Genomic DNA, 26949 nt, shown 5'->3' on the forward strand with positions numbered 1-26949 from the left:
ATATGCCATATAACATTAAAACTTAGGATATTTGCTCCTTAGAGGGGTTGTCCCACGAAAAATAATCTACGTTTTTCAAAGCAGCACCTGGATTTGAATACTTTTGTAATTACATGTGATTAAAAACGTATTATACGGTAGTTACTGAGTTGTTTAATTTATTCTATCTGTATAGCGCCACCTGCTGTTTGCTGTTTTTCTGATTTTCCTCTGTTCATCTCAGCGAGGGGACACACACATGCTCTGTTCCTTCCTTCAACGCTGAGAGGGGCACGCCCTCTGAGCTGCCAATATGAAATAAATCTAGCAGAGTAACTGAAGCAATGAATGAAAAATCCATGGGAGGTACAGGGCTGGTTCTAGCTTTGTTAGAAAGGTATTGCCATGGACTATATGACATCTGATTTTCATTTTTTACATTAATCGTGGGATAACCCATTTTAAAGGGGTATTTTTATATGGGGCATTGATGGCACTCTGGGACACTCTCTCCTATCTCTAGGACAGGGCCCCAAAAAGTGAAGGCGAGCACACCATGGATGTGGAGCTTGCTCTCTATTCACTGCTGTGGAACTTCCGAAAATAGATGATTGAGCACAGTGGGCTATTTTCAGAAGTCCTATAGAAGTGAATGGTGAGCAAGTCACGAAAGCTCAGCCTCCTCTGCATTCACCGCTATGGAACTGCTGGAAATAGCCGTGTGCACTCAATCTTCTGTTTTCGGAAGTCCCATAGCTGTGAATGGAGGGTGGCTACGCATGTACGGGTGCTCTCCCTTTACTTCAGGGACCCCGTTCTTATGAGAAGGTCCTAGAGGTGGGACCCACACCTATGTGACACTGGTAGCATATCCTTACGATATGCCATCAGTGTCGCAGATGGAAATACCCCTTTAAAGGGACCAGCGACCTTCCTGTCCATCTGTTTGCATACACACATAGCTGTGGTTCACCTGATTTTAAAAAGCTGTTTTTCAAGTTACTTTTTCTTAGGCATTAGTGCAATTAGGGGGTCGCCGTTGCTCCCACTACACCCAAAGCTCTGCTCCTTTCTGTGGCCAGCCTCTCCCACGCTGCTTCAGCTTTGTGTGTATGGAAACGGCTGGACAGGGACGTTGCTGGTGGAATACATCTTCTTATTTTTTTTTTTTAAAGAAATTCTCAAAACTGAGAAAAGGGGTTTTATTTTTCACTTCAATGGACCTGATATGTATTACCGGACACAGCCCATGGAGAGGCGCTAATCCTGGAAAAGGAGAGCAGACTGTAAACTGCGACTTTATTATTACCGGTACAAACTGACACCGCATTAGGTTGCTTCCCAGGAAATTTGAACAATGAAGAGTAACTGCAGTTTAGAAAACTTTTTGATACCTCATAGTGACACAAAGGTTTTGATCAGCGAGGGTCCAAGCGATCAGAGTAGACCTTCCACAATTGCTAAAATGAGGAGTTCAGAAGCGCTCAGTTGAGCTCTGTCGCACTACGGAGATCAGCAGGAGGCTCAGTACCTGGACCCCCAGCTAATAACATATCAGAAGTTATTCTAAAGTGCAGTTACTCTTCAAGACAAGATATCGTAATTAATTCACTTTTCCTTAAAGCCCATCTGTCAGCAGATTTGTACCTATGACACTGGCTGACCTGTTACATGTGCACTTGGCAGCTGAAGGCATCTGTGTTGGTGCGATGTTTGTAGAGGCGGTGCCCTACCACACCCTCTTCACTTTAACCTCCTCAGGACCGCCGTATGCAGGATTGCATCCTGGCGGCGGCCCTGCTCTTCTGGGTGGACGCATATACGCGTCCTCCCGCAAGAGCCGAGATTTCCTGTGAACGCGCGCGCACACAGGCGCGCGCGCTCACAGGAACGGAAGGTAAGCGAGTGGATCTCCAGCCTGCCAGCGGCGATCGCTCGCTGACAGGCTGGAGATGTGATTTTTTTTTAACCCCTAACAGGTATATTAGACGCTGTTTTGATAACAGCGTCTAATATACCTGGTCCTCTGGTGGTCCCTTTTGTTTGGATCGACCCACCAGAGGACACAGGCAGCTCAGTAAAGTAGCACCAAACACCACTACACTCCACCCCCCCCCCCGTCACTTATTAACCCTTTATGAACCACTGATCACCCCATACAGACTCCCTGATCACCCCCCTGTCATTGATCACCCCTCTGTAAGGCTCCATTCAGACGTCCGTATGATTTTTACGGATCCATGGATACATGGATCGGATCCGCAAAACACATGCGGACGTCTGAATGGAGCCTTACAGGGGGGTGATCAATGACAGGCGGGTGATCACCCATATAGACTTCCTGATCACCCCCCTGTCATTGATCACCCCCCTGTCATTGATCACCCCCCTGTAAGGCTCCATTCAGACGTCCGTATGATTTTTACGGATACATGGATCAGATCCGCAAAACGCATACGGACGTCTGAATGGAGCCTTACAGGGGGGTGATCAATGACAGGGGGTGATCAGGGAGTGTATATGAGGTGATCACCCCCCTGTCATTGATCACCCCCTTGTCATTGATCACCCCCCTGTAAGGCTCCATTCAGACGTCCGTATGTGTTTTGCGGATCCGATCCATGGATCCGTAAAAATCATACGGACGTCTGAATGGAGCCTTACAGGGGGGTGATCAATGACAGGGGGTGATCAGGGAGTCTATATGGGTGATCACCCCCCTGTCATTGATCACCCCCTTGTCATTGATCACCCCCCTGTAAGGCTCCATTCAGACATTTTTTTGGCCCAAGTTAGCGGAAATATATATATATTTTTTTTTTTTGGTTTGTTTTTTCTTACGAAGTCTCATATTCCACTAACTTGTGTCAAAAAATAAAATCTCACATGAACTCACCATACCCCTCACGGAATCCAAATGCGTAAAATATTTTAGACATTTATATTCCAGACTTCTTCTCACGCTTTAGGGCCCCTAAAAAGCCAGGCAGTATACCCCACATGTGACCCCATTTCGGAAAGAAGACACCCCAAGGTATTCCGTGAGGGCATATTGAGTCCATGAAAGATTGAAATTTTTGTCCCAAGTTAGCGGAAAGTGAGACTTTGTGAGAATAAACAAAATAAAAAATTAATTTCTGCTAACTTATGCAAAAAATAATAATTTCTATGAACTCGCTATGCCCCTCATTGAATACCTTGGGGTGTCTTCTTTCCAAAGTGGGGTCACATGTGGGGTATTTATACTGCCCTGGCTTTTTAGGGGCCCTAAAGCGTGAGAAGTCTGGGATCCAAATGTCTAAAAATGCCCTCCTAAAAGGAATTTGGGCCGCTTTGCGCATCTAGTCTGCAAAAAAGTGTCACACATCTGGTATCGCCGTACTCAGGAGAAGTTGGGGAATGTGTTTTGGGGTGTCATTTTACATATACCCATGCTGGGTGAGATAAATATCTTGGTCAAATGCCAACTTTGTATAAAAAAATGGGAAAAGTTGTCTTTTGCCGAGATATTTCTCTCACCCAGCATGGGTATATGAGTATGGCGATACCACATGTGTGACACTTTTTTGCAGCCAAGGTGGGCAAAGGGCCACATATTCCAAAGTGCACCTTTCGGATTTCGCAGGCCATTTTTTACACATTTTGATTGCAAAGTACTTCTCACGCATTTTGGCCCCTAGAATTCCAGGGCAGTATAACTACCCCACAAGTGACCCCATTTTGGAAAGAAGACACCCCCAAGGTATTTTGTGATGGGCATAGTGAGTTCATGGAAGTTTTTATTTTTTGTCACAAGTTAGTGGAATATGAGACTTTGTAAGAAAAAAAAAATCATCATTGTCCGCTAACTTGTGACAAAAAATAAAAAGTTCTATGAACTCACTATGCCCATCAGCGAATACCTTAGGGTGTCTACTTTCCGAAATGGGGTCATTTGTGGGGGTTTTCTACTGTCTGGGCATTGTAGAACCTCAGGAAACATGACAGGTGCTCAGAAAGTCAGAGCTGCTTCAAAAAGCGGAAATTCACATTTTTGTACCATAGTTTGTAAATGCTATAACTTTTACCCAAACCATTTTTATTAATTTTTTTACCCAAAATTTTTTTTTTTTATCAAAGACATGTAGAACAATAAATTTAGCGAAAAATGTATATATGGATGTTGTTTTTTTGGCAAAATTTTACAACTGAAAGTGAAAAATGTCGTATTTTTTTTTTTTTTTGCAAAAAAATCGTTAAATTTTGATTAATAACAAAAAAAGTAAAAATGTCAGCAGCAATGAAATACCACCAAATGAAAGCTCTATTAGTGAGAAGAAAAGGAGGTAAAATTCATTTGGGTGGTAAGTTGCATGACCGAGCAATAAACGGTGAAAGTAGTGTAGTGCCGAAGTGTAAAAAGTGGCCTGGTCATTAAGGGGGTTTTAGCTAGCGGGGTTGAAGTGGTTAAACGGTTTCTGTCATAAAAAAAATCATTATGTACCTTGCTGACACTAGTGATGTGCTAATGTCAGCAGAACATAACCGTATGACCTATAGTTCCCTGCCTGCCGCCGTTTGCGCTAAATAATGACTTTTATAATATGCAAATGAGCCTCTGGGTGCTAGTGGGGCATGGCTGCTACCGTCGTCCTTCACTCACTGCGCCTAATACTAAAATGGACGGCGCGGAGAATGAGGATGTCAATCACCTTTACAAGGGCGTGCCAAACAGAGAGAGGACGGAGCCTCTAGGTGCTGCAGCCACGCCCCACTACCACCTATAAGCTCATTTGCATATTATAAAACTCATTATTTAGCGTGAACGGCGGCAGGCAGGGAGCTATAGGTCATACAGTTATGTACTGCTGACATTAGCACATCACTAGTGTCAGCCAGCTACATAATGATTTTTCTGATGACAGAAACCCTTTAATTGACAGGGTCAGGCAAGCATGATGACATTTTCACTGCCTGGCAGTTGCAGACATAGCTGAGCCTCTAGGTGTAATGGCAACGCCCCCGTTGCTCCTAGAGGCTATATTTGCATATGTTAAAGCTTAATTTTCCTCAGCAATGTGGGCACATATGAACATGGGACCAACACAGGTGTCTTCAGCTGCCAAGTGCACATGTAACAGGTCAGCCGGAGTCATAGGTAGAAATCTGCTGACAGATGGCCTTTATTTTTTTATTGGATATTTCTTGAGTTTTTCAATTTTCCGCCACTGGAACTCCATTCTCCAATTAAATGCTGGCAGAAAACAGGTGCCTCAGCAACAGGTAAGGAACCAATCAGAATCATTTATTTAGTCACCTCAGAATACTGTCAGATAGCTGGGAAAAAAGAACACAAATCAAGTGGGAAAAAAAGGGGACTAAAAGCACTACCACTCCCATTATGCTCAATGACACCGTGGTGGGGCCTCCGGCATACGCCTCCGTGCCCACTATCATTATATTGCTGAGTTTGAAACGTGCGGCTTTCTGATGCTTTTTCAATTAATATATTAAAGGTGCACAGTGATCAGACTTTTTTATAAAGAACATGAACGCCCCTTTAACAGGCCCATCAAATTCCAACACACAGAGAAAAAAAAGTGTCTCCTTAGAAGGGAGTAAAAGTGAGTATTTGCAGGTGTCCTCAGAGGACCTGACATGTTTGAGTGCTACAAAAGAATGCGTGGTGGGTGTACATGGACACAACAAGCAGAGTATCACCGGGCACGTGCGCCTTTTGTTTTGACAGATCCAACGTCACTGCATCCAAATTCCTGTCATTCCCAGATGGCACTTATTGTTTATAGCAGGTACATAATGTACCGTGAGGCTGAAAACTGAATCATTCTGACTGGTACCGGAGCAGGAACAGTCTGTGACATATAGTCCTCAGAAATAGTACATGCCACATTATATTTTTGTGATGATTATTTACTAGTATGTAGGCATCCATTTTGTGAGATATTAACTTAATATATTATAAATGATGGTTCAGCTGAAGAAAATGTTTTTTTTTCTTTTAATTTGACCTCCTCTGACCTGTTTTTACCATGTAGATAAATCCCTCTGGTTGGTTTCCATTCTGTATGTAGCACTTCCTGTTCCTGTATCCAACCAAACCCATGATGCACTTCTCCTTTCTCTGCCACACCTCCAGCACCGCCCCTAGAAACACCCAGCAAGTTATAGCTCCTCCTGCCAGCTAGTTACATAGACACTCCCCTATTACTGCCCCTAACACCCAGCTAGTTTATAGCCCCTCCCACCCAGCTAGTTACATAGACACTCCCCTATTAGTGCCCCGCCCCTGATCCTATCATCACAGGAAATAAGAGAGCAGCATGGACATGGTCATGTGACCACAGCGCTGAACAGGATATAGGAGCAATAAAGGTAAAAGAAATACATTACAAAATAGCTACCTTCATAAATGATTATTTTAAAGTATGTGGATGCAAAGCGGAAAAAAAAAGTTCTTGGAAAAAAATAATCTTTATTAGAGATGAGCGAATCGAAGTTGACGAAGTGGAATTCGATCCGAATTTCAGGAAAAATTTGATTTGCAACAAAGCCGAATTTCCTCACGCTACGTGGTAACGAATCACATTTTTTCCTAAAAATGGCTGCTACATGTGTGAGGACATGGAGCAAGGAACTCTGGGAAGGCGGGATCACCCATAATGCCATGCATGTAGCCAATCGCCAGCCAACCCTGTGATATCACAACCCTATAAATAGCCTCAGCCATCTTGGATTCTGCCATTTTCCAGTGTACTTAGTGCAGGGAGAGACGTCAGCAGGCGCTAGGGCCAGTGCTAGGAAAGACTTCATGTGCAAAAAAAAAAGATTTACTAGTGCAGGGAAAGATTATTCAAGGTGTAGGGAAAGGATGGAATCATTCCACAGCATTTATGTTGAACAGGGTTCAGTAGGGGAGGTTACAGCCTGGTTAATAGGAACAATCCTATTACACCTTGCTCAACTGACTGGGGACCCAAATTGCCATTAAACAGCTTTGTAATTTCAGCAAAGTGCTGTTTGATACAGCTATTAACAGGGTTTGTTACAAGGAAATATTTCTACGTCTTATTTGCTCTTGTGCGCTGCAGTTATATGTTCTAAAGCATTTTTTTGGCTTGTAGTAGTGGGGGAAAAAAAGGGCTTATTAGTCGTTGTGTAGTGAAATGCGAAAATTACAGCCTTTTTTGGCGTGTATTAGTGGCAAAAGTAAAATATATTTGCCGTTCAGCGGTGCAGTTATATTGTCACTCTTCGGTGTGGGAGGGAAACCCACACCGAATGTAGGAGGGAAAGGGGTGAGGGGAAAAGGCCTGGAAACTAGGGAAGAGAACAGGTCACCTCCTAGAGAAACCCTAATCAAAGTCCTGACTGACTGCAAGTTTTAACTGACCCCAAAGGTAGGTGAATTCATACATCGGAACCTAAAGTCCTAACTCACCCTGTAGGACCCTGGTACTAATGTCAGGACAAGAGACGACCTGTTCCTCTAAACGGTAGGACGAACAGGAGTCTCCCTCAGGCCTAAACACAAATGACAGGGAAAAGAGCAACACAAGAAAACCAACACCATAAACAAAAGGGGAAGAGGACACTTAACTTCAAATGGCAATGAAAGCACCAGGAACTCAGCCGAGAGCCACACACCAGTAATCCATATGGAAGCTATAAACCGCACAGCATGTGGTGGGAGAAGCCACAATAAATAGGGAAGGTTAAATGACCACATAAGCAACACCTGAGGTAAGTGGTGTGGCCATTACCAGAAACAACAGACATGAATTGATCCATAAGGAACCAGTCAGTCTCGCTGATCTCCTGGCACCTGTCACGGGAATGTCAGTGACATATATGTTCTAAAGCTCTTTTTGTGGTGTAATAATGGCAGAATAAAAATATATTTCCCGTTCAGCGGTGAAGTTATATGTTCTAAAGCCTTCTGTGACGTGTATAAGTGGAAAAAAAAATAAGGGCCTATTTGCCATTCAGCGGTGCAGTTATATGTTCTAAAGCCTGTTTTTGTGTGCATTAGTGGGGGGGGGGGGTTTAATTTCCTATTTATTTGATCTAACAGTATGTCAGACAGAGAAGTGCCAGGCCCTGTACAGGGGAGTGACAGAGGCCTAAATGTTTCTGGCACAGGCACATGTCGCAGCAGAGTAAGGGGCCGTGACAGCAGTGGTTCTTGAACTCTATCTTCGACTTCGTCCCAAGTGACATCAGACACCCCAGCCAAGAGTCGGTGGGTTCCTATGACACTACGCTTAGTTGGCATGGCCCGGAGCAGGCTCTGTGCCCTCACCTGTCCTCAACCTGCCTCTGTCCTTTTCTGTTCCCTCAGCCAGAGAGGTATTGTATGTTGTGGGCTCAGCTCCACTATACAGTGGGGACAAGCTGCTAGAAGACAGTCAGCAGCTACTGGCAAGCCAAGATGTGGAGGAGACATCCGCCGCTTCCTCCACTAGGCGGGCAAGTAGTGATGAGGAGAGTGGCGTGGGAGCTAGTGTTGCGAGCGGTCAGGCTCCTGACCCAGAGACTGTTGAGGAGGACATCAGTGACATGCAGACAGTACTCGATGATGATGATGATGATGTAGCTGATCGCACTTGGGAGCCGGGTGATAAAGGGGCTTCATTTTTTCATTTTTTTCTTTATATAATAATATAATTCTAAAATCCGGTGTCTCCGTGATACATCTGCAGCGTGGGGGTCCCGTGTGGCTTCTACACACTTTTAAAATAACCCTTCAGCAGGGCGAATAGATGCCGGATGACCAGGGCGCTCTATGACCTTTCCAGGAACTTCTGTCGGGAGCAGCGGTTCATTTCTGAGACGTCCGTTAGTGCGGGGGGAATCCAAAGACCCTCTCCATCTCCATGCACCACTGGATGTCCTCCTTCCCATCCATGATGACTGGGAACTCGTGATGTTTTCCCTGACGAAGAGACCAGGGGCTGGTAGTTATGGTTTGAATCTTGATGAACTTTGCGACTCTTACGGGCTCCAAGCAATCTTGAAGCTTTGTCTTATCATTATCTGTAGCTACTAGAGGCCTGTTCGTGCCAGGCAGGTTACCCTAGAAGTATCTGGCTCGATGAGCAGCCGATACCGCACTTGCATCAATCTTGACAGAATTCGTCTCCAGGTGGGGAGAAATAGTTTTTTGGAATGCTTTGTCCATCGCAACCACGTTCTCTAATACCCAGAATACTGGCTGATTCTCTCCTGTCTTAGGCAACAGTTTATTGAGTAATCGTGAAAAGTCAAAAAACTGTTGTCCACTGCCCCCATAAAGTCCTTTCTTGTGCGGGTTAACCACAGATAAATCATTACAAGAGCTGCCGCCAATTATCAGATCGAATTGTCCCCATTCTTCAATCTGTTTCCTGGTTATATTCTGTATGTCGCCCACATATACAATCTGCTCTGGATGACGTACCCGTCCTATAGTGATGGCGTCCTCACACACCTCTAATGCCATATATTTTTCAACATTTGATTCTAAGCTTTTTGAGAACCAGTAATCCTGTCTGTCCTTTCCAACACAACCGACACACTCCAGAAATACTCTGTGCTGCTGGGGACCCTGCTCTTTCCATCTTGTAACTCTTAGTCCACAATCTTCAACAAGATCAGCACACTCCTCTCCTGAAATACTCTATATTGCTGAAGAATCCTGCTCCTTTCACTCTGTGTGTGATATGCTACTCATCATCATTTATTTTTTTTATTTAAAATTTTATTAGAAATTCAAACAATACAATTCACCAAAAACAAAACATTATTATATTCTTTTTCCCCTAATAAACCCCAAACCCCCTGTTCATACCCAACCAATCCTCTCCCTTGTGATGTGTCTCCCGTCCCCCCCCATCAATAAGCAAAAAAGGGGGGGGATAATGAGGGGGTGTAGGCAGGAAAACCTTAAAACTTCCATTCTCCCCAAATTTTTGTCGATTTTTTTTTTTTTTTTTTTTCCTCAGTATTTCTCTGCTTTATATAGAATGTTTTCATATGTCTTAATTTTATTAACCAGGTTAACCCATGAAGTAATACTTGGAGTATTTCGAGAAAACCAAACCCTAGCAATTAAAAGTCTCGCCAAGAACATTATTTTATTCAAAAGAATCCTTTTATATTTTTTGGACATTCTACCTTGGTGAGGTCACTCAGTACCCAACATTCCACCGTAAACGGAATCTGAACTTTAAATTCCCAGACAATAAAATTATAAATTGCCCCCCAATATTGTTTCAACTCTATACATGACCAAAACATATACAAGTGATCCGCCCCAGATAAATCACACCGTGGACAATTAGAAGTATCCCTTAAACCACATTTATTAAGCCATAAAGGTGTGATATAGATTCGGTGTAAAATATTAAATTGAACCAAAACGTGATTAAAATGATAAGAAATGAAAGTTAAATTCGCCAATATATTATCCCAATCTTCGAGGGAAATTCCCGGACAATCAATTTGCCAAGCCTTTTGTACCGGAGAATGTGTATTATTAAATCGGGTTTTAACCCCTTAGGGACGCATGACGTACCGGTACGGCATGTTTCCCCGAGTCCTTTAAAGAGGACCTTTACTAGTTTACAAACTAAAAACTAACTATATCAGTGGGCAGAGCGGCGCCCAGGGGTCCCCCTGCACTTGCTAGTATGTCTGGGCGCTGCTCCGTTTGCCCGGTATAGGCTCCGGTGTCTGCAGCTCCCTCTGTTGTACTGGACTGATTTTTTTGTATGAGGCGTGTCCCTTGCTGAAGCGCTGGCCAATCACAGCGCACAGCTCATAGCCTAGCCAGCCAGCCATGAGCTGTGCGATGCGATTGGCCAGCGCTGCAGCAAGGGACACGCCTAATACAAAAACTCTGCCCAGTACAACAGAGGGAGCTGCAGACACCGGAGCCTATACCGGGCGAACGGAGCGGCGCCCAGACATACTAGTAAGTGCAGGGGGGCCCCTGGGCGCCGCTCTGCCCACAGATATAGTTATTTTTTAGTTTGTAAACTAGTGAAAGGTCCTCTTTAAGGACCCATGATGTATCGGTACGTCATGGGTTTAAAATGCGATTGCGGCACAGCGGGGGTTAATAAAATCATTTAGCGGGCATCCTGTCACAATGCCCGTATCGGCGATCGCAGAAAACCGCAGGTCAATTCAGACCTGCGGTTTGCTGCGTTTTCGGTCAATTCGGGTCTCCGGTGACCCGATGAACCGGAAAAAGACTGATCGGTGGTGTGATCACACACCGCCAATTACAGTCCGTGCATTTGGAAGAGGCGGTTCTGGCCTTGGTGCTGAATGCCGCTGTCCAGACTGCTGATTGGTGCAGAGAGAGAGAGGCGGGAGATTCAAACTTCCAGCGCTCCTCTCTCCCCTCTTCCTGTTCAGCACCTGCACCGTGCAGCACCGTCCTCACCAGGCTCCTGCGATTCCCCCCATCGGCACTCATCATCCTCCAGGTAGGTTAGGGTCAGTGAGGGAGAGGCACCGTTAGGCAGGGATAGAGGGGAAAAGTTTTTTAGGAAAAAACAACAACAACAACGCTTTATGTAAACTTATTATTTTTTAGCTTTGAGACCCTAGACCCCCCTGCCACTTGCCCCCCCCCCCGTACTTTTTAGTAAGCTAACACCCGTGCCCCCACACACACACATGCACATACAATAAAGGTTTGCACGCACGCACACACATACCCATGGCCCGCCGGATGTTCTCGGTGGAGGAGGCATACGCCCAGATTGCCTCAGACTCCGAGAGCCCCAGTGAGGATGAGGATGGCCCCACGTTCCTCTTGTCATCCGCATCCTCCTCATCATCTGACGATGAGCCCCCAAGGCGGCGGAGACGCCACCAGGCGGAGCCAGGGGACCCTGTGGTCCACCCTAGTACGAACCGCCCTGGGGCTCGTACTGGTTTCCCGGCCCACCAAATAAAATTCTTTAATTTTATGTCCATTTGCCATGAAGTCTTGTGGAAGACCTAAAGGGTTAACAAAGTTTGTAAAATCAGTTTTGAATACTTTGAGGGGTGTAGTTTCTAAAATGGGGTCATTTTTAGATGGTTTCTATTACATAAGGTGAAGCATGGCCACCTGTATGAAAGAATCCATAGACTTCCAAAGTTGCCAACATTCCTAAATTTGCAAGGACTGTCCAAAATTTTTTAGAGGGTCACAGCAAATCGGGCTGTCCCGGGATGAAAATGGGCAGGACTTATGTAAGCCATCTATAAATGGGTGTTTAGGGGTGTTTCTAGAGTGGGGCCTACATTCCTTAATTTACCAACTACAATGTATTACTTTAAGGTTGTAATATTTGTGAAATAGTGGAAAACTGTTTTTTCTCGATTGTTATTTTTGGTATTAAAAGTTGTATTTTTTTACTTTTCCACTGAACTTGGAAATATTGTAGTCAAGTAAGGCTTGTTTCTTCACACGTTCGTGTTGGCATCCATGACAGGAGGGTCAGTGGCTCATCATTAAAGATGTCCCTGACCCTGTCCCTTGGCTAGGTCAGGATCATGTACATTGTAGTACCGTGCTGACTGTACAGTATATTTGCCTCTCCGTACTTATCGCAAATAAAATTCTCAGACTGTTACTACTTATTGGTTTCTTATAACGTTGATGTAATATCGATGTAATTTGGGTTTGGTAGTCAGTAGGTTTAAAGATCCTGGAAAGGAACTGGAGGAAATAAGCGCCAAGTCCTCCTGTCCTGGAGGGTTAGAGATGTGGTAATGTAAGGCTATATTCACATGGCAGATTTTTCCTTTGAAAAAAATCCAATGGAGAATTTGCAGTAAAAAAAAAAAAAGGCTAGCCCTTAGATTTCTTCTGTGGATTTTCAGGATCTGCATGCAGACTAATCCACAGGCAGGCAGCCAGCCACTACAATTTCCATCCACGTGAATACTGCATCAAGAGTTTTTTTTTTTTTTATTTGCGTTGTTTTTTTTTTGTTTGTTTTTTCGGCAACGCGGATATGGAACTCTCTAATATAGCTTTTCTTATCTGTGATGTAATTTCTTGGAACTGAAATTGGTTGTCTCACTTCAGAAAATGACATTGTTAATACAAGGTCCTTACTGATGTATTGTTGTTATCCATGTTGCTTCCATTGCTAGCTTGATTCATTTTTCCATCACATTACACGCTGCTTGTTTCATGGTTACGACTAAAAAAAATTTGAAGTCGATTCGCATAAAACTTTGTTCTAATACTGTACGGAGCAGGAGCTCGGATGAGCCAAAGTTATTGCTTCCACTTGGAACCGAACCCGAGTTTGGGAAATGGTTTCTTACAGTACAAATTAATATATGAAGCCAATACATTCTAATACTGTATGGAGCTCGAACTCCTGCTCCATACAGCATTAGAACAAAGTTTTATGTGAATTGACTTTGGATATTTCATCCGAAGTGAATTCGCTCATCCCTAGTTACGACCACCCTGCAATCCAGAAGCGGTGGTCATGCTTGCACACTATAGGAAGAAGCACTGGCCTATGTGCGCTCCCACAGTCCCAGCCACCAGACAGCCCGGTGCCTTTTTCCAATAGTGTGCAAGCACGACCACCGCTGCTGGATTGCAGGGTGGTCGTAACCATGGAAACGAGCAATGTATAATGTGATGGAAACATGAATCAAGCCAGGAAAGGAGGCAATGTGGACAATTACAATACATTAGTAAGTGCCTTGTATTAACTTTCTCTATTTGATAAATGCTATTTACTGAAGTCAGATAACCTCTTTAACCATTTATCTAGCTGTGTGAATGTACTTTTTACATTCACTTTGTGCCAGTCCTCTAATAAACCTTATGTCTAAAGTACTAAAAGCCACATTCTTATCAGTAACATAATAACTATAAGCTATAATGAGTGTTTGTTTATAAGGTCAGAAATAGGGAGCCATCAGCTGAGCTGCCTGACGGAACAGAGTGAAAATTCAGATCTTGCGAGAAACTCAAGGCTATACAGAGACAGGGCTTCAACATTTTTAGCTCAAACTGTGTACAGTGCAATAATAAAAATTTTTTACCCCAAAGGTGTACATAGCCTTTCACAGGTATACAATTTTCCTGCATCCAATAGTCTGTATTCTGGATGTGACAACTGGACTCAATTCAGTTCTACTTAGTCTACAGCACCATCAGAATCTGTGGTGCTGTAAGCCGATTCGAGTCCATCCGTGGGGGATCCAAGCGTTACATCTGGAATACAGACTGTATACCAGTACCAAACTGGAACATATGCATCTTTCTTTTTATTTCTTCTTGTGCTTCTTTCATACATGTAGTTGTATGCATGAAGCTTTCTGAAATATCTTATCCACACGTTGCAGAGAAATCTGACCCTTTCAGTAATGTATTATTCATGTGTGTTGTTTCCTATTGTTCTCAGTATGCCAGCGTCGAGAAAGATGGGGAGCATTACATGACTTCACCTGACTTTGTGCAGAGATACCTTGGACTGCACACGGACCTTCACTTCAATCCCAAGACGGTGGAGCTGTTAGGAGGTGTTGCTGATCAGACCAAAGATGGGTAAGGTTGATAAATATATATATATATATATATATATACTGTATTATTATTTTTTTTTTATGTCTATATTATGTTGTTGCTTTTTCATTTCAGATTTATGTTGCTTGTACAATACAGTATTTTAGTAGTGACAGAAACACGCTATCTTGTGCAAAGTCTTCTGTTGTGAATAGATGTTCACAAAATGTCAGTCTTTCCATGCCAACCCTGTGAGCATTCCTTAGTGTACAGGAATGCACATCGCAAATATACCCCCCGGAGGGGAGTAAATGATAACAAATCTATCTCGGAGGCATTGCCACATCTTGGGCTACTTTCACACTTTTGTTTTCTGTTTGTGAGATCCATTCAGCGATCTCACAGGCGGTCCAAAACGGATCAGTTTTGCCCTAATGCATTCTGAATGGAAAAGGATCCGCTCAGAATGCATCAGTTTGGCTCCGTTCCGCCTCCATTCCGCTTTGGAGGCGGACACCAGAACACTGCCTGCAGCGTTTTGGTGTCCGTCTGACGAAACTAAGTCAAATGGATCCGTTCTGACACACAATGTAAGTCAATGGGGACGGATCTGTTTTCACTGACACAATCTGGCACAATAGAAAACTGATCCGTCCTTCATTGACTTTCAATAGTGTTCAAGACTGATCCGTCTTGGCTATGTTAAAGATAATACAAACGGATCCGTTCTGAACGGATGCGTTTGTGCAGATCCATGACTGATCCGCATCAAACGCGAGTGTGAAAGCCTTTTTAACAAGACTGGTGTATTAAATGCCATTCATTGGTAAATGTGCAGTTTTATCATCCACAAATTTTAAGCTATGGCGCTGACTATATTAAAGGGGATGTCTCGCTTCAGCAAATGGTATTTATCATGTAGCGAAAGTTAATACAAGGCACTTACTAATTGTGATGAATACCACCCCTCGTGTCCGCTGACGTCAACCACGTCGAGCTCACGAGACCTGGTATGATCACGGGGTTTTTCCAAAAACGTGAAGTTACGCCCTCCAGAGGAGCACGTAAGGTCAGGCTGGTATAGTTTACACACACACCTCCTGTCCACGCGGGCACAGAGAGGCAACAAGCTGGAAGGGCCTTTTCACTGCCGCAGTGAAAACAGCCCACACTCAGCCCGGGTAACTGCCACCAGTTTCTCGTTTGATATAAGCCCGGTCCGCTAACGGGATTATATAGGGTCAGAAACCAACCCGCGGTAGCTTATAACTAGGCCAAAACACGGACGTGGGGATTCGTGATCGAGATACAAGACAGCACAAGATTAAATTATAGATTTAATCGCTGTAAGAGCACACTAGATGTGACACAATATACACAGACAATATATACAGTGGTCTGAGATTACAGATACAGATTATATGGGTACAATAGGATTAAGCAGTGTGAAAGTAAGTTACCAAGTATGATGAAAGTTCCTTGGGATGTCCTGAGCCGGAGGCCACACGAGGGGCTGTGATCTCCTGCTGTTTCCTGGGTCCCTCTAAACACATGTGTAGGATGTGACCCCTCTTCAGAGAAAAGACGCCGCCTACTTGCTGGCACCAGGCTTTTAACCTGTAGCTGGCCCATCCCCTCCCTGCCTCAGGGAGGGGTCAACTCCCCCTCTTCTGGGCTGACGGTGAATGACCCACAAAACCCTTTAGGGGTCATAGCTCCAGACCAGAGGGTCACAGGGAGATGGTTCTGGGACTAATTGACCTGCCTGGGTTCCGGCTACAAGTAGAGCCCAAACCTGGTACCGGTAGGTGGCTTCTATGGGGAGATATGGGTATCTCCCTACCCCGACTGGGTACGAGTAAGACCATGGGACCGTACCTCGTGGCCACCGGGACACAAATATGTATCCGGTTTGCGCCTGCGATGGCCAGGTGATTCATAATTCCTTATGAGAGGTAGGTGCCAATATGTCTAGGAAATCTCATTGAACCAGACAAGAGCAGATACCCCCTGCTGGGGGGGGGGGTTTCCTGCAAGATTCAGCTGGCTCCAAACTGGTGCATGGAGGTGTGAACTTTTCCTTGAAGCAGGGCCCTCCTGTGGAGTTCCTTACCTCTGCAATCTGTCAGCACATGGGGGGTGTAAACTTATTTTGCATGTACACTGAGTCATGCCAAGAGGTGCATCAAATTGCAATCAGGGCTGGGGGCTTTGAAGCAGGGAAATCCCTACCTCTGCTGTCTGTCAGCAAATGGGGGGTGTGAGGACATGGCTGACAGTAAATATTAATCCATATTCCTCACACTAATGTATTGTGATTGTCCATATTGCCTCTTTTGCTGGCTTTATTCATTTTTTCCATTACATTATACACTGCTTGTATCCAGGGGTTTCTACCACCCTACAATCCAGCAGCAGTGGTTGTGCATGCACACTGTAGGAAAAAGCACCGGCCTATGTAAACTCATAGCAATTTTTCCTATAGTGTGCAAGCACGACCACCGCCGATGGATTGTAGGGTGGTCATAACCATGGGAAGGAGCAGTGTCTAATATGATAGAAAAATGAATCAAGCCAGCGAAGGAATCAGTATAGACAATCACAATATGTTAAGTGCCTTGTATTAGAGGGGTTATCTAATACTAAACAGGTAATATACTTGCGCCTCTCCTGGTCCCCGCACCTCACGGGTGACGCTAAGGATGCTCGTCACCGCCTGCCATTGGCTGCTACCCCGCGCCCCCTACCTCCCCCCCAACACCGTATGTTTTCATTCGCGTTGGAGAAAAGCAGCAGCAGCGGTGCGGGGAAAAGGAGCGTCGCAGGGAGCCAGGTAAGTAGATTCAGAGTGAGGGGCCCGGCGTATGGGGGAGCATTTTATAGTCTTGGATAACCCCTTTTAACTTTCCCTACATCAGGCATCCTCAAACTGCGGCCCTCCAGTTGTTGTAAAACTACAACTCCCACAATGCCCTGCTGTAGGCTGATACCTGTATGCTGTTCGGGCATGCTGGGATTGTAGTTTTGCAACAGCTGGAGGGCCGCAGTTTGAGGATGCCTGCTCTACATGATAAATGGCATTTGCTGATGTGAAAAAAACCTTTAAGGATCCCATCCATATTCTCTTGTTCCTTCTGCTCACAGACCCATACACAGATAGACCTATCTGTGTTTTGTTTTCATGAATGCCTTGGGTCCGACAGTCTGACCCGATCAACTGCAAATGGGCAACACGGGTTCAGTTCTAACTAAGGACAATATCTACGTGGGAATTGTATGTTCTTCTCATGTTTGTGTGAGTTTCCTCAAACACTACAAAAAAGTAAGAGCACCTTCAGACGCGGCAGGTTATGTTCTTATGTGCATCTAACGCTATGTTTACATCTGCATTGGAAGCTCTGTTAGGGGCCTCCATTGCAGATTTCATCAAAAATAGCGATCAAATAGACCAGCGTGCTTTGATGGTTTTGTCCGCTAAAATTCTGGGTTTTCTAATGAAAACCCAACGGATTCCATTGTAGTCAATAGGGTCTACTGAGTGCTATTTGTTACCATCATTTGACTGCTCCCTAAAATGGGGCAGAACAGTGGAAATTGAAGTGCTGCTGTGAACCCTTTAACTCTGCTCGATGTTCAGTCTTATCATCGCTATCAAGTATTAGTACGGACACTTGTTAGCGATGATCTGCCTGTGTAAAGGTGCCGCAGATTACCCTAAACTGGTCCATGGATTGCAGGATAAAACTTACCAGGAAAGGTTAAAAGACCTTAATATGTATAGCTTGGAAGAAAGAAGAGACCGAGGGGATATGATAGAAACTTTTAAATACATAAAGGGAATCAACTCGGTAAAGGAGGAGAGCATATTTAAAAGAAGAAAAACTACCACAAGAGGACACAGTTTTAAATTAGAGGGGCAAAGGTTTAAAAGTAATATAAGGAAGTATTACTTTACTGAGAGAGTAGTGGATGCATGGAATAGCCTTCCTGCAGAAGTGGTAGCGGCAAATACAGTGGAGGAGTTTAAGCATGCATGGGATAGGCATAAGGCTATCCTTCATATAAGATAGGGCCAGGGACTATTCATAGGATTCAGATATATTGGGCAGACTAGATGGGCCAAATGGTTCTTATCTGCCGACACATTCTATGTTTCTATGTTTCTATGTTTCTATAATTCAATCGCAAAGCTAATCGAGCAGGCGATTGTCAGGAAGAAACGCTTTCTTACAAAAATGAATTGCCATGTAAAGGGGCCTTTAGAGATTACTGGTACATTGTGAGCCCTACTGGTGACAGGGATTGACATGATCTGGATAATGCTATGGCATATGTTGGTGCTATATAAGCAAGAGATAATAAATAAGCAACAATCATTGCTTCCTCATCTAATCAATGAAAGTTCATTCATGTACATCAGACAAAGGCCAATACAACCATCAAAAGCTGCAAATTGTCCAAATGTTTTTCTGCTCAGGTTTCCTTTTGTCTGTTCAACATTTGAAAAAAAAATAAAAAATGTAACCATCATCCTAAATTTGAAAAATTCTTGGGGCGTAATCCTTGGGCACTGAACTGTTCATGTAGTTTTACATATTTGTAATTGCTCTGACTAATTAGAAAGGTTGGTGTATGAAGAGAGCACGTTCTGCGAAATCCATCTTTACTTACTGTTTTTTAAAGAGGACCTGTCGCTTCTCCTGACACGTCCGTCTGCAATGAAGGTCCAGATGGGTGTTACCAAAAGGGGGGGTGTCCCTGCACTGGCAACACTGATTTGTTAATTATCCAAAGTCAAGGATGCTCACCAGTTACCCACTAACCACCAATTAGTGATAATCAACTAAATGACTGGCTCACAGAAATTTGCATATGTTTTTACTAATTTATCATACATATATAACAATAAAATACAAATAAAAACCCCTAAACTTCATACACCCAATAATAATCCTATGATCATGGCCCATTTAAATGCGGTTATTTTATTGTTATGTACCGTATGTATGCTAAATTAGTAAAAACATATGCAAATTTCTGTGAGCCAGCCATTTACTTGATTTACTGATTGGATGATGTCAGTCTGTTCAGGGACACATCCCCCAACTGGTCACACTCCTCTTGGACCTTTATTGCAAACTGTTAGTAATTAATTCATAGTTTCTAGCAGGAATAATAAAGGAATGGTACAACACAGAGTCATAGGCATAGATGCTCCTGAATTGTTATTACATGGGAGGAGAGATTATAGGTCCTCTTTCAAACTGAAATTGTACTTGCTAAAACGTGTCCCGATTACAGAAATTTAACTAAATCTGTTTGTTCTTTCTTCTATCCCACTATTGACAAACCTAAAATCAGTCCGTCCTTTTGAAGGGCCATCACAAAGCCATCAGTGTTCCAAGCTGCGGTCATTGCCATCAGATAGGCTCACTACCAAAATGTAAATCGGAAATAGAAAGACTGTGTTACCTGAGCGGTACATTAGCCTTTCAGCCCGTCTGCTTCCCGTGCTCAGAACTCCCATCTGCCTAAATCTCTGTCAACACGCGCAGGGTTTGACACAAGATAACACGCTGCAGTATGCATTAAGTAAGAAGTGAACAAGTGCTGAGATTGCCAGCGAGATAATAACGCAGTAAATGTTTACAGAATGTACCACTTTGTTAACTCGAGAACTCTGCTGCCTGCTCCCGCTCCTCTGACAAAGTGCATTTATTTTGTTATCCATAGGTTGATCTCTTTCCAAGAGTTTCTGGCATTCGAGTCGGTGTTGTGTGCCCCTGATGCTATGTTCATTGTGGCTTATCAGTTATTTGATAAGAGCGGCTCTGGAGAGGTAACATTCGGTAAGAATACATCAACGGTGAAGTCAACCAACACAAAGAAACTGGCTTTTAAGTGTATTAGGGGAAGTGCGTTTCACATAGGGAAAGAAATGGGCCTACACAGATGCAGCAGAGCTGTGTTCTGCAGAGGCACAGTGGTGATATCATGATGTGTTATCTGTGCTTTTACACCGGACTGCAGACAAGGCTGCTCGTAATTATAATGTGGAGCGTAAAGGATCTTTTACACTGCCTGATATTTGGGCAGATTAACGCTAATGAGCGTTCATATGGACACAAAGGTGTCACTGATTACCTGAGGAACTTTGCTGCAGTCACTAAAATCAATGTTTGCCGCCAGCGGATCATGCCATCTAAGCCGCCTTTGCTTCCGGCAAACAATAATTCTGTATGGGGACAGACGAGCAGAGAATTCCTTCCCGACAATTGCATTGGACTGTGTAAAGGGGCCTTTAGCCATATGCAAAAGTATTGGAGGCCTAAAGAGTTAAACGACAAGTTCAGCTCTGCTTTATCTGTATTTTTTTTCCAGAGTAGGACATGTAGACTCTGAGGGGCATTATGGGTCAATGATTTATTTATTTGAAGGAGGTGAAGCCAGGGAGAAACATCTTCACATGAGATCTCTCTACCAGGAGCAGCATGTGCCTCTGACTGGGTGCTGGGTAATAACATAGAGCTGTAGGCCGGACAAGGAGTGCCCATGGGCTCCTCTCTGCCAACCCAATGATTTTGCTCTGTGGGTTTTACAGCCAGTGCCACTTTCTATACCACCTGACGCTGATGTGTGAAATTGAAGTACCATCTACCCCGCATCCTAGAAGGACCTAGTGAGATGCAGCTAAATATAGACCTAGACTTTTCCCTCTGCATAAAGTCCTGTTGAGCGAGAGGACGCTTCTACTTGCCTAATATGTTTTTTAACATTATACACACACATTTATTTCAGATAATATAAAGATGTAGCAAACTTTAACTTGACACCTAAATTATATATTCTGTTTCTGCAAACTTTCCATTGACGCTTAAAGGGAACCTGTCAGGTCCCTTGTGCTGCCCTCTCTAGGGACAGCATAGTGTAGTATAGTGACAGACCTCCTGATTTCAGCACTCAGTTTTAGGAGTTACCAGAAAGTAGCTTTTCAGTACTCGCAAGTTTAAAATTTTCAGAACTCGTCCATCAAGTAGTCCGGTGTGAGTCCAGTGTATTCATTATATGCAGACTTGGCCCCACCTTCCTCCAGCCACTGATTGACGTTTTCTCCATATAATACAGAGAAACCTGTTAATTAGCGGGGTTAAAGGGGTTTTCCGAGATTTTAATACTGAAGTGAATGGGGCTGAGCGCGATACCAAGCACAGGCTCTGTACTCGGTGAGAACGGAGACGGTAGCGGTGCTCACTGGAGCGCCGCTGCCTTCTCAAAGAGCTGATCAGTGGGGGTCCCGAGTGTTGGACCCCCTCCGATCAGGTACATTAGAAACCGCTTTAAGCCCGCATATCCTAATTACATTACTGACTACTTGCTGCTGCGCTAGCCGCTGGCTGTACAGTGACCCTTGTCTGTCACTATTCCCAGCATAAGGGATCTGACAGGTTCGCCTTAAGGCTACCTGCACACAATGCGGATTTCTTTTTCCACGCAGATTCTCATGCAGAAAAACGTCAGTGTAATACAGCACCTGCAAAGTAGACCAATCTCATGTGCACTTTGCTTTTTCTTCTGTGCAGAAAGTGAACTGCCCTGTGGATTGTAAAATTTATAATATATGGTGGTTTCCCCATAGACTTTAATGAGGTTGTTAACACAAACAGAAAATCCGCACCGAAAGCCAGATGAAAACCGCACAAAAAACACAACAAAACCACAATAAATAGTGCGGATCTATGTGCAATTTTTATGCAGCTTTGGTGCGGATTTCATGGTGTTTTTCTGCATACAAACTGCACCGTGTGCAGTTACCATAAGCCATTGAACAAGGTCAAGTTAACACTTACTGCAACTGTGTTTTTAAGACTGGGTTCACATCATGTTTTATGCCTCCGCTTGACATATACGTTACAAAAGAAATGATAAAAAAGGAACCATCACCATTTTTATACAATGGAACTGTATGGTGAAAGGATGCCACTGTATTTTTCTGTGTTTCACCGAATAGTTCTGATCTGCAAGTGATCAGTATGGCAAATATAGTTCATAGAATTCAAGCGCCTGGCATTGCACAAGCACTTATACTTAAAGTGTAACTGTCATGTTTTCATCAAAAAATAATTTGTTGCATGTTACTGCTGCTGCAGTTTATTCACATACCACTGTTTTCCTTGAGTTTTCCCTTTTTACTTACGGCTGTTTTTATTCTTACATTATGAGGATCTTCTCAAGATGGCTGCTCTGCCAGTTCTCTGAGGACAAAACTCCTTTCCCTCACTTCTCATACACACTTGCTGTAGCCAGCAGCTCCCTGCCAGCCAATCAGATTGGATTACTAAGAGACACGCCTCCTCACTCTGAAGCCTAATGCAGGCATGCAGTGTGAAGCACCAGCCCCTCTGTCTTCCTATCTTCTTAGCCGGAGACAGACAAGCCATAGCAACGGTCTTTTAAGGAACTAGTGGAAAGGGACAGCAGACATTAAAGAGGACCTTTCACCGCTCCTGCCATGTCTGTTTTAATAGCTTCATGCATTCCCCATGTAACAACAATTCTGGAACATCTATTCTTATGTCTCTATGTTGTGCCATTCCTTTATTATTTCTACTAGAAGTTATGAATGAATTGCTATTAGCCTTCAGTAAGGGTACAGAAGGGAGGTAACCAGTTGGAGGTGTGTATCTGAACAGACGCACTATCCAATCAGCGCTGCCATTGTCAGACTGTGCAGGGACACACCCCCAACTGGTTACCTCCCCTCTGTACCCTTACTGCAGACTGCTAGCAATTCATTCATAACTTCTAGGTAGAAATAATAAAGAAACGGTACAACATAAAGTCATAAGAATAGATGTTCCAGAATTGTTGTTACATGGGGAATGCATGAAGCTATTAAAACAGTCATGGCAGGAGCGGTGACAGGTCCTCTTTAATGAAAGCTGTTATTATAAGGTAATTACAGATGTTTTGGCAATCATTGACAGACTAACTCAGGTATACATGCCTAGCTCTAATAAACTAGCAAATAAAAAAAATATGACAGTTACACTTTAAAATGTTCCTCTGGTTTTGCCACAGAAGAAGACAGTCTGTGGGGGGAATTTATCAAAACTGGTGCAAAGGAAAACTGGCTTACTTGCCCCTAGCAACCAATCAGATTCCACATTTCATTTTCTGAAGGCGTTCTGAAAAATAAAAGGTGGAATCTGATTGGTTGTTATGTGCGACTTTAAGCCACTTTTCCTTTTCACTAGTTTTGATAAATCTGGGCATTGTAGTCTTATTCATTCCTATGGCCACATCATCACTTGCTCTTATGGCCACTGGTATTGAGATGGGTTCAAGCTCCTGACCCCAGAGGTAGTATTTAATGCAGTTTACGGGGGTTGCCTTTACCATAACCAAAAAATAAATAAAAAATAGAGGCTGACTGTCACTGGAGAAGCTGCGAACAGCCATGGCCTCCCACTGCTGGTGTGACTGGACAGGCTGGATCCGCCAGTTCAAGAACCCCGATATGTCAGCTAATCTCTGCTGTGACCCATAATGAGGATCTTGTCATTTGACCTGATAAGGTCAGAGGTTGTCAGATGACCTGTGCCTGCAGCACCTGCTTCTTTATGGCGGTGCTGATCATATGTTTATTATTTATCCTGCTGAAACATTGTTGTCATTGTATTGTTGTTTTATTTGTTTGTCTGGCACAGACCATCCAAACTGCACCCAACCCCGGGCTCTCACATGACTACTCCATCTTATACATTGACCTATGGTTGTGACTGAGTGTGGTATGGAAACCAACCAAACCTAAAGAATATCCAATAACTTCCGTTCAATTTAACTTTTTTTAATTAGCACTTAATTTTTGGCTGGGATGAGAATAATACAAAATATTAATTTGTAAACTGTGTAAGAGTGGCTTCACACACAGAATATGTTTTGCTTTTTTTGGCCAGAAAAACACTGCAGCCCAATGTTAGCTGAAAGTCTATAGTGAAATATTAGATATAAAGATGCTTTTTTGTGATGTTTATCTGGCCCTTTTGGTGTGTGTGTTTTTATTTTTTATTCAGGATTCTTATGTATGGCGTGTTCGTCTGATATTTTACCCAAAACCACCTTTTATATAACTTGAAAAACACCAGGAAAAAAATGCAGGTTAAAATATCATGCATAAAAAAGTTACAAAAAACCCACCTCTAAAAACTCAATAACTAATTGCTTTAAATTCGTGGCATTTTTTGAAGCAGAAAAAAACTGTGTGTGAGGGAGGCCTAACTGTAATTGTCATTTACATGGTCGTACTGATCATCTTTGTTTTTTAAAGGGCCAGTCTAATATTTAACCTCAAAGATTTAGAGCCTAAAAAACAAGATTCAAATTCAAGACTCTGAGCCGAGATCTTAATTTTTTTAAGCAACTGCATTCAGTCAATGCTGTATGATTACTTACATTTACCACCTATCCACAAGATACAGTACTGTGCAAAAGTTTAGGCAGGTGTGGAAAATAAAATGTAAGAATGTTTTGAAAAATTGAAGTGTTAATTTATTTTTATCAATTTTACAAAATGCTAAGTGACTGGAACCAGAGAAATCTAAATCAAATCAATGTAGTAATATGTAGAGGATACGGTCGGCACTGCTGTAGGTGTGGGATTCAGTTTGGTGCTGCACTGATCGAATGTGAGTTGTGGTGCTCAGCATGAAAAACAAGTAGTATTTGCAACAAAGGAGAGAAAAGAAAAAAGAATGCGTCACTCGCCCAAAAAATACTCTTTGCAGCTTTATTTACATAAAAAAGTCAGCGTCATGCGGGCAAAACACAGCTAGGAGGCAACAGCCGTTTCACGCTTGTTGCGCTTTTTTAAGGCTTTCAATATTTGGTGTGACTGCCCTTTGCCTTCAGTATCAGTACTTCTAGGTACACTGCACACAGATTTTGAATGAACTTGGCAGGGGGTTGTTCCAAACGTCTTGGATAACTAACTACAGATCTTCTGTGAATGTAGGCTTCCTCAAATCCTTTTGTCTCTAACCCCCACAGACTGGATGATGTTGAGATCAGGGCTCTGTGGGGGCCCTGTCATCACTCACGGTACGCCTTGTTTTTCTTTACACTGAATATATTTATTAAAGGGCTTCTCCAGGCTTTTAATATTGATGACCTATCCTCAGGATAGTTTATCAATATCAGATTGGCGGGCGTCCGACACCCAGCACCCCTGCCGAACAGCTGTATGAAGGGAAAACATGCGCTGTGCGTGTTTGCTGTCTCCTCTCTGCTTACTGCTGCTATGTCTATGGCGAGCAGGAAGAGAGATGGCACGCATGCACGGCTCGTGCCTTCCCTTCATATAGCTGATCGGTGGGGGTGCCGATTGTCAGAAGCTCGCCAATCTGATATTGATGACCTATCTGATATTAAAAGCCTGGAGAACCCCCTTTACTGCCATTACCTGTATGTTTTGGGTCGATGTCCTGCTGCAGAATGAATTTGGAGCCAATCAGATAGAAAAGTATTTGCCTGTATTTTTCATTAGGACACCATTAATCCTGACCAAATTCCCAACTTTACTTGCTGAAAACTTAGTGCAGCAGATGAAAGACAAGACCATCCCCTCAGAACTGGCAGAAACCGGTGGGACCAATGTACAGCCATCTACTGTTCAGAGAAGTCTGGCCAGAAGTGGTCTTCATGGAAGAAAACATACCTTCCACATGGAAACAAGGCAAGCCGACTCTACTATGCACAAAAACGTAGGAACTGGGGTGCAGAAAAATAACATCAGGTGCTCTGGACCGACGAGTCAACATTTGGCAGTAACAGAAGTTTGTTCTCCGGAGGTCTGGAGAGCGGCACAATGGTGAATTTCTGCATGCAATAGTAAAGCATGGGGGAGGTTCCTTGCAAGTTTGGGGACGCATTTCTAGAAATGGAGTTGGGGATTTGGTCAGGATTAATGGTGTCCTAATGCTGAGAAATACAGGCAGATACTTATCCATCATGCAGGAACATCAGGAAGGCATCTAATTTGCTCCAAATGTATTCTGCAGCAGGACAACGAGCCCAAACATACAGCCAATGTCATTAAGGCCTCTTTCACACTACCGTATGGCTATTTCAGTGTTTTGCGGTCCGTTTTTCACGGATCCGTTCCGTCTTTTTTGTTTCCGTTCCGGTTTTCCGCATGGCATATACAGTATATAGTAATTAAATAGAAAAATTGGGCTGGGCATAACATCTTCAATGGATGGTTCAGCAAAAACGGAACGGATACGGAAGACATACGGATGCATTTCCGTATGTGTTCCTTTTTCTGCGGACCCATTGACTTGAATGGAGCCACGGAACGTGATTTTCGGGCAATAATAGGACATGTTCTATCTTTCAACTAAACGGAAATACGGAAACGGAATGCATACGGAGTACATTCAGTTTTTTTTTTTTGCGGA

The 26949-nt window shown here is 43.5% G+C and overlaps 1 protein-coding gene across 1 annotated transcript in view; it reads left to right on the forward strand.

Moving 5' to 3' along the window:
• Positions 1–26949, forward strand: part of SLC25A12 (solute carrier family 25 member 12) — a 123497-nt gene that overhangs the window by 19045 nt on the left and 77503 nt on the right. The window contains exons 3-4 of the mRNA XM_044303617.1: positions 14394–14536; positions 20228–20343. Of these exons, the coding sequence (XP_044159552.1) occupies positions 14394–14536; positions 20228–20343 (259 nt within the window). The remainder of the gene's footprint in view (positions 1–14393; positions 14537–20227; positions 20344–26949) is intronic.

The sequence above is a fragment of the Bufo gargarizans genome, chromosome 8, assembly GCF_014858855.1.
Source record: "Bufo gargarizans isolate SCDJY-AF-19 chromosome 8, ASM1485885v1, whole genome shotgun sequence".
Classification (NCBI taxonomy): Eukaryota; Metazoa; Chordata; class Amphibia; order Anura; family Bufonidae; genus Bufo; species Bufo gargarizans.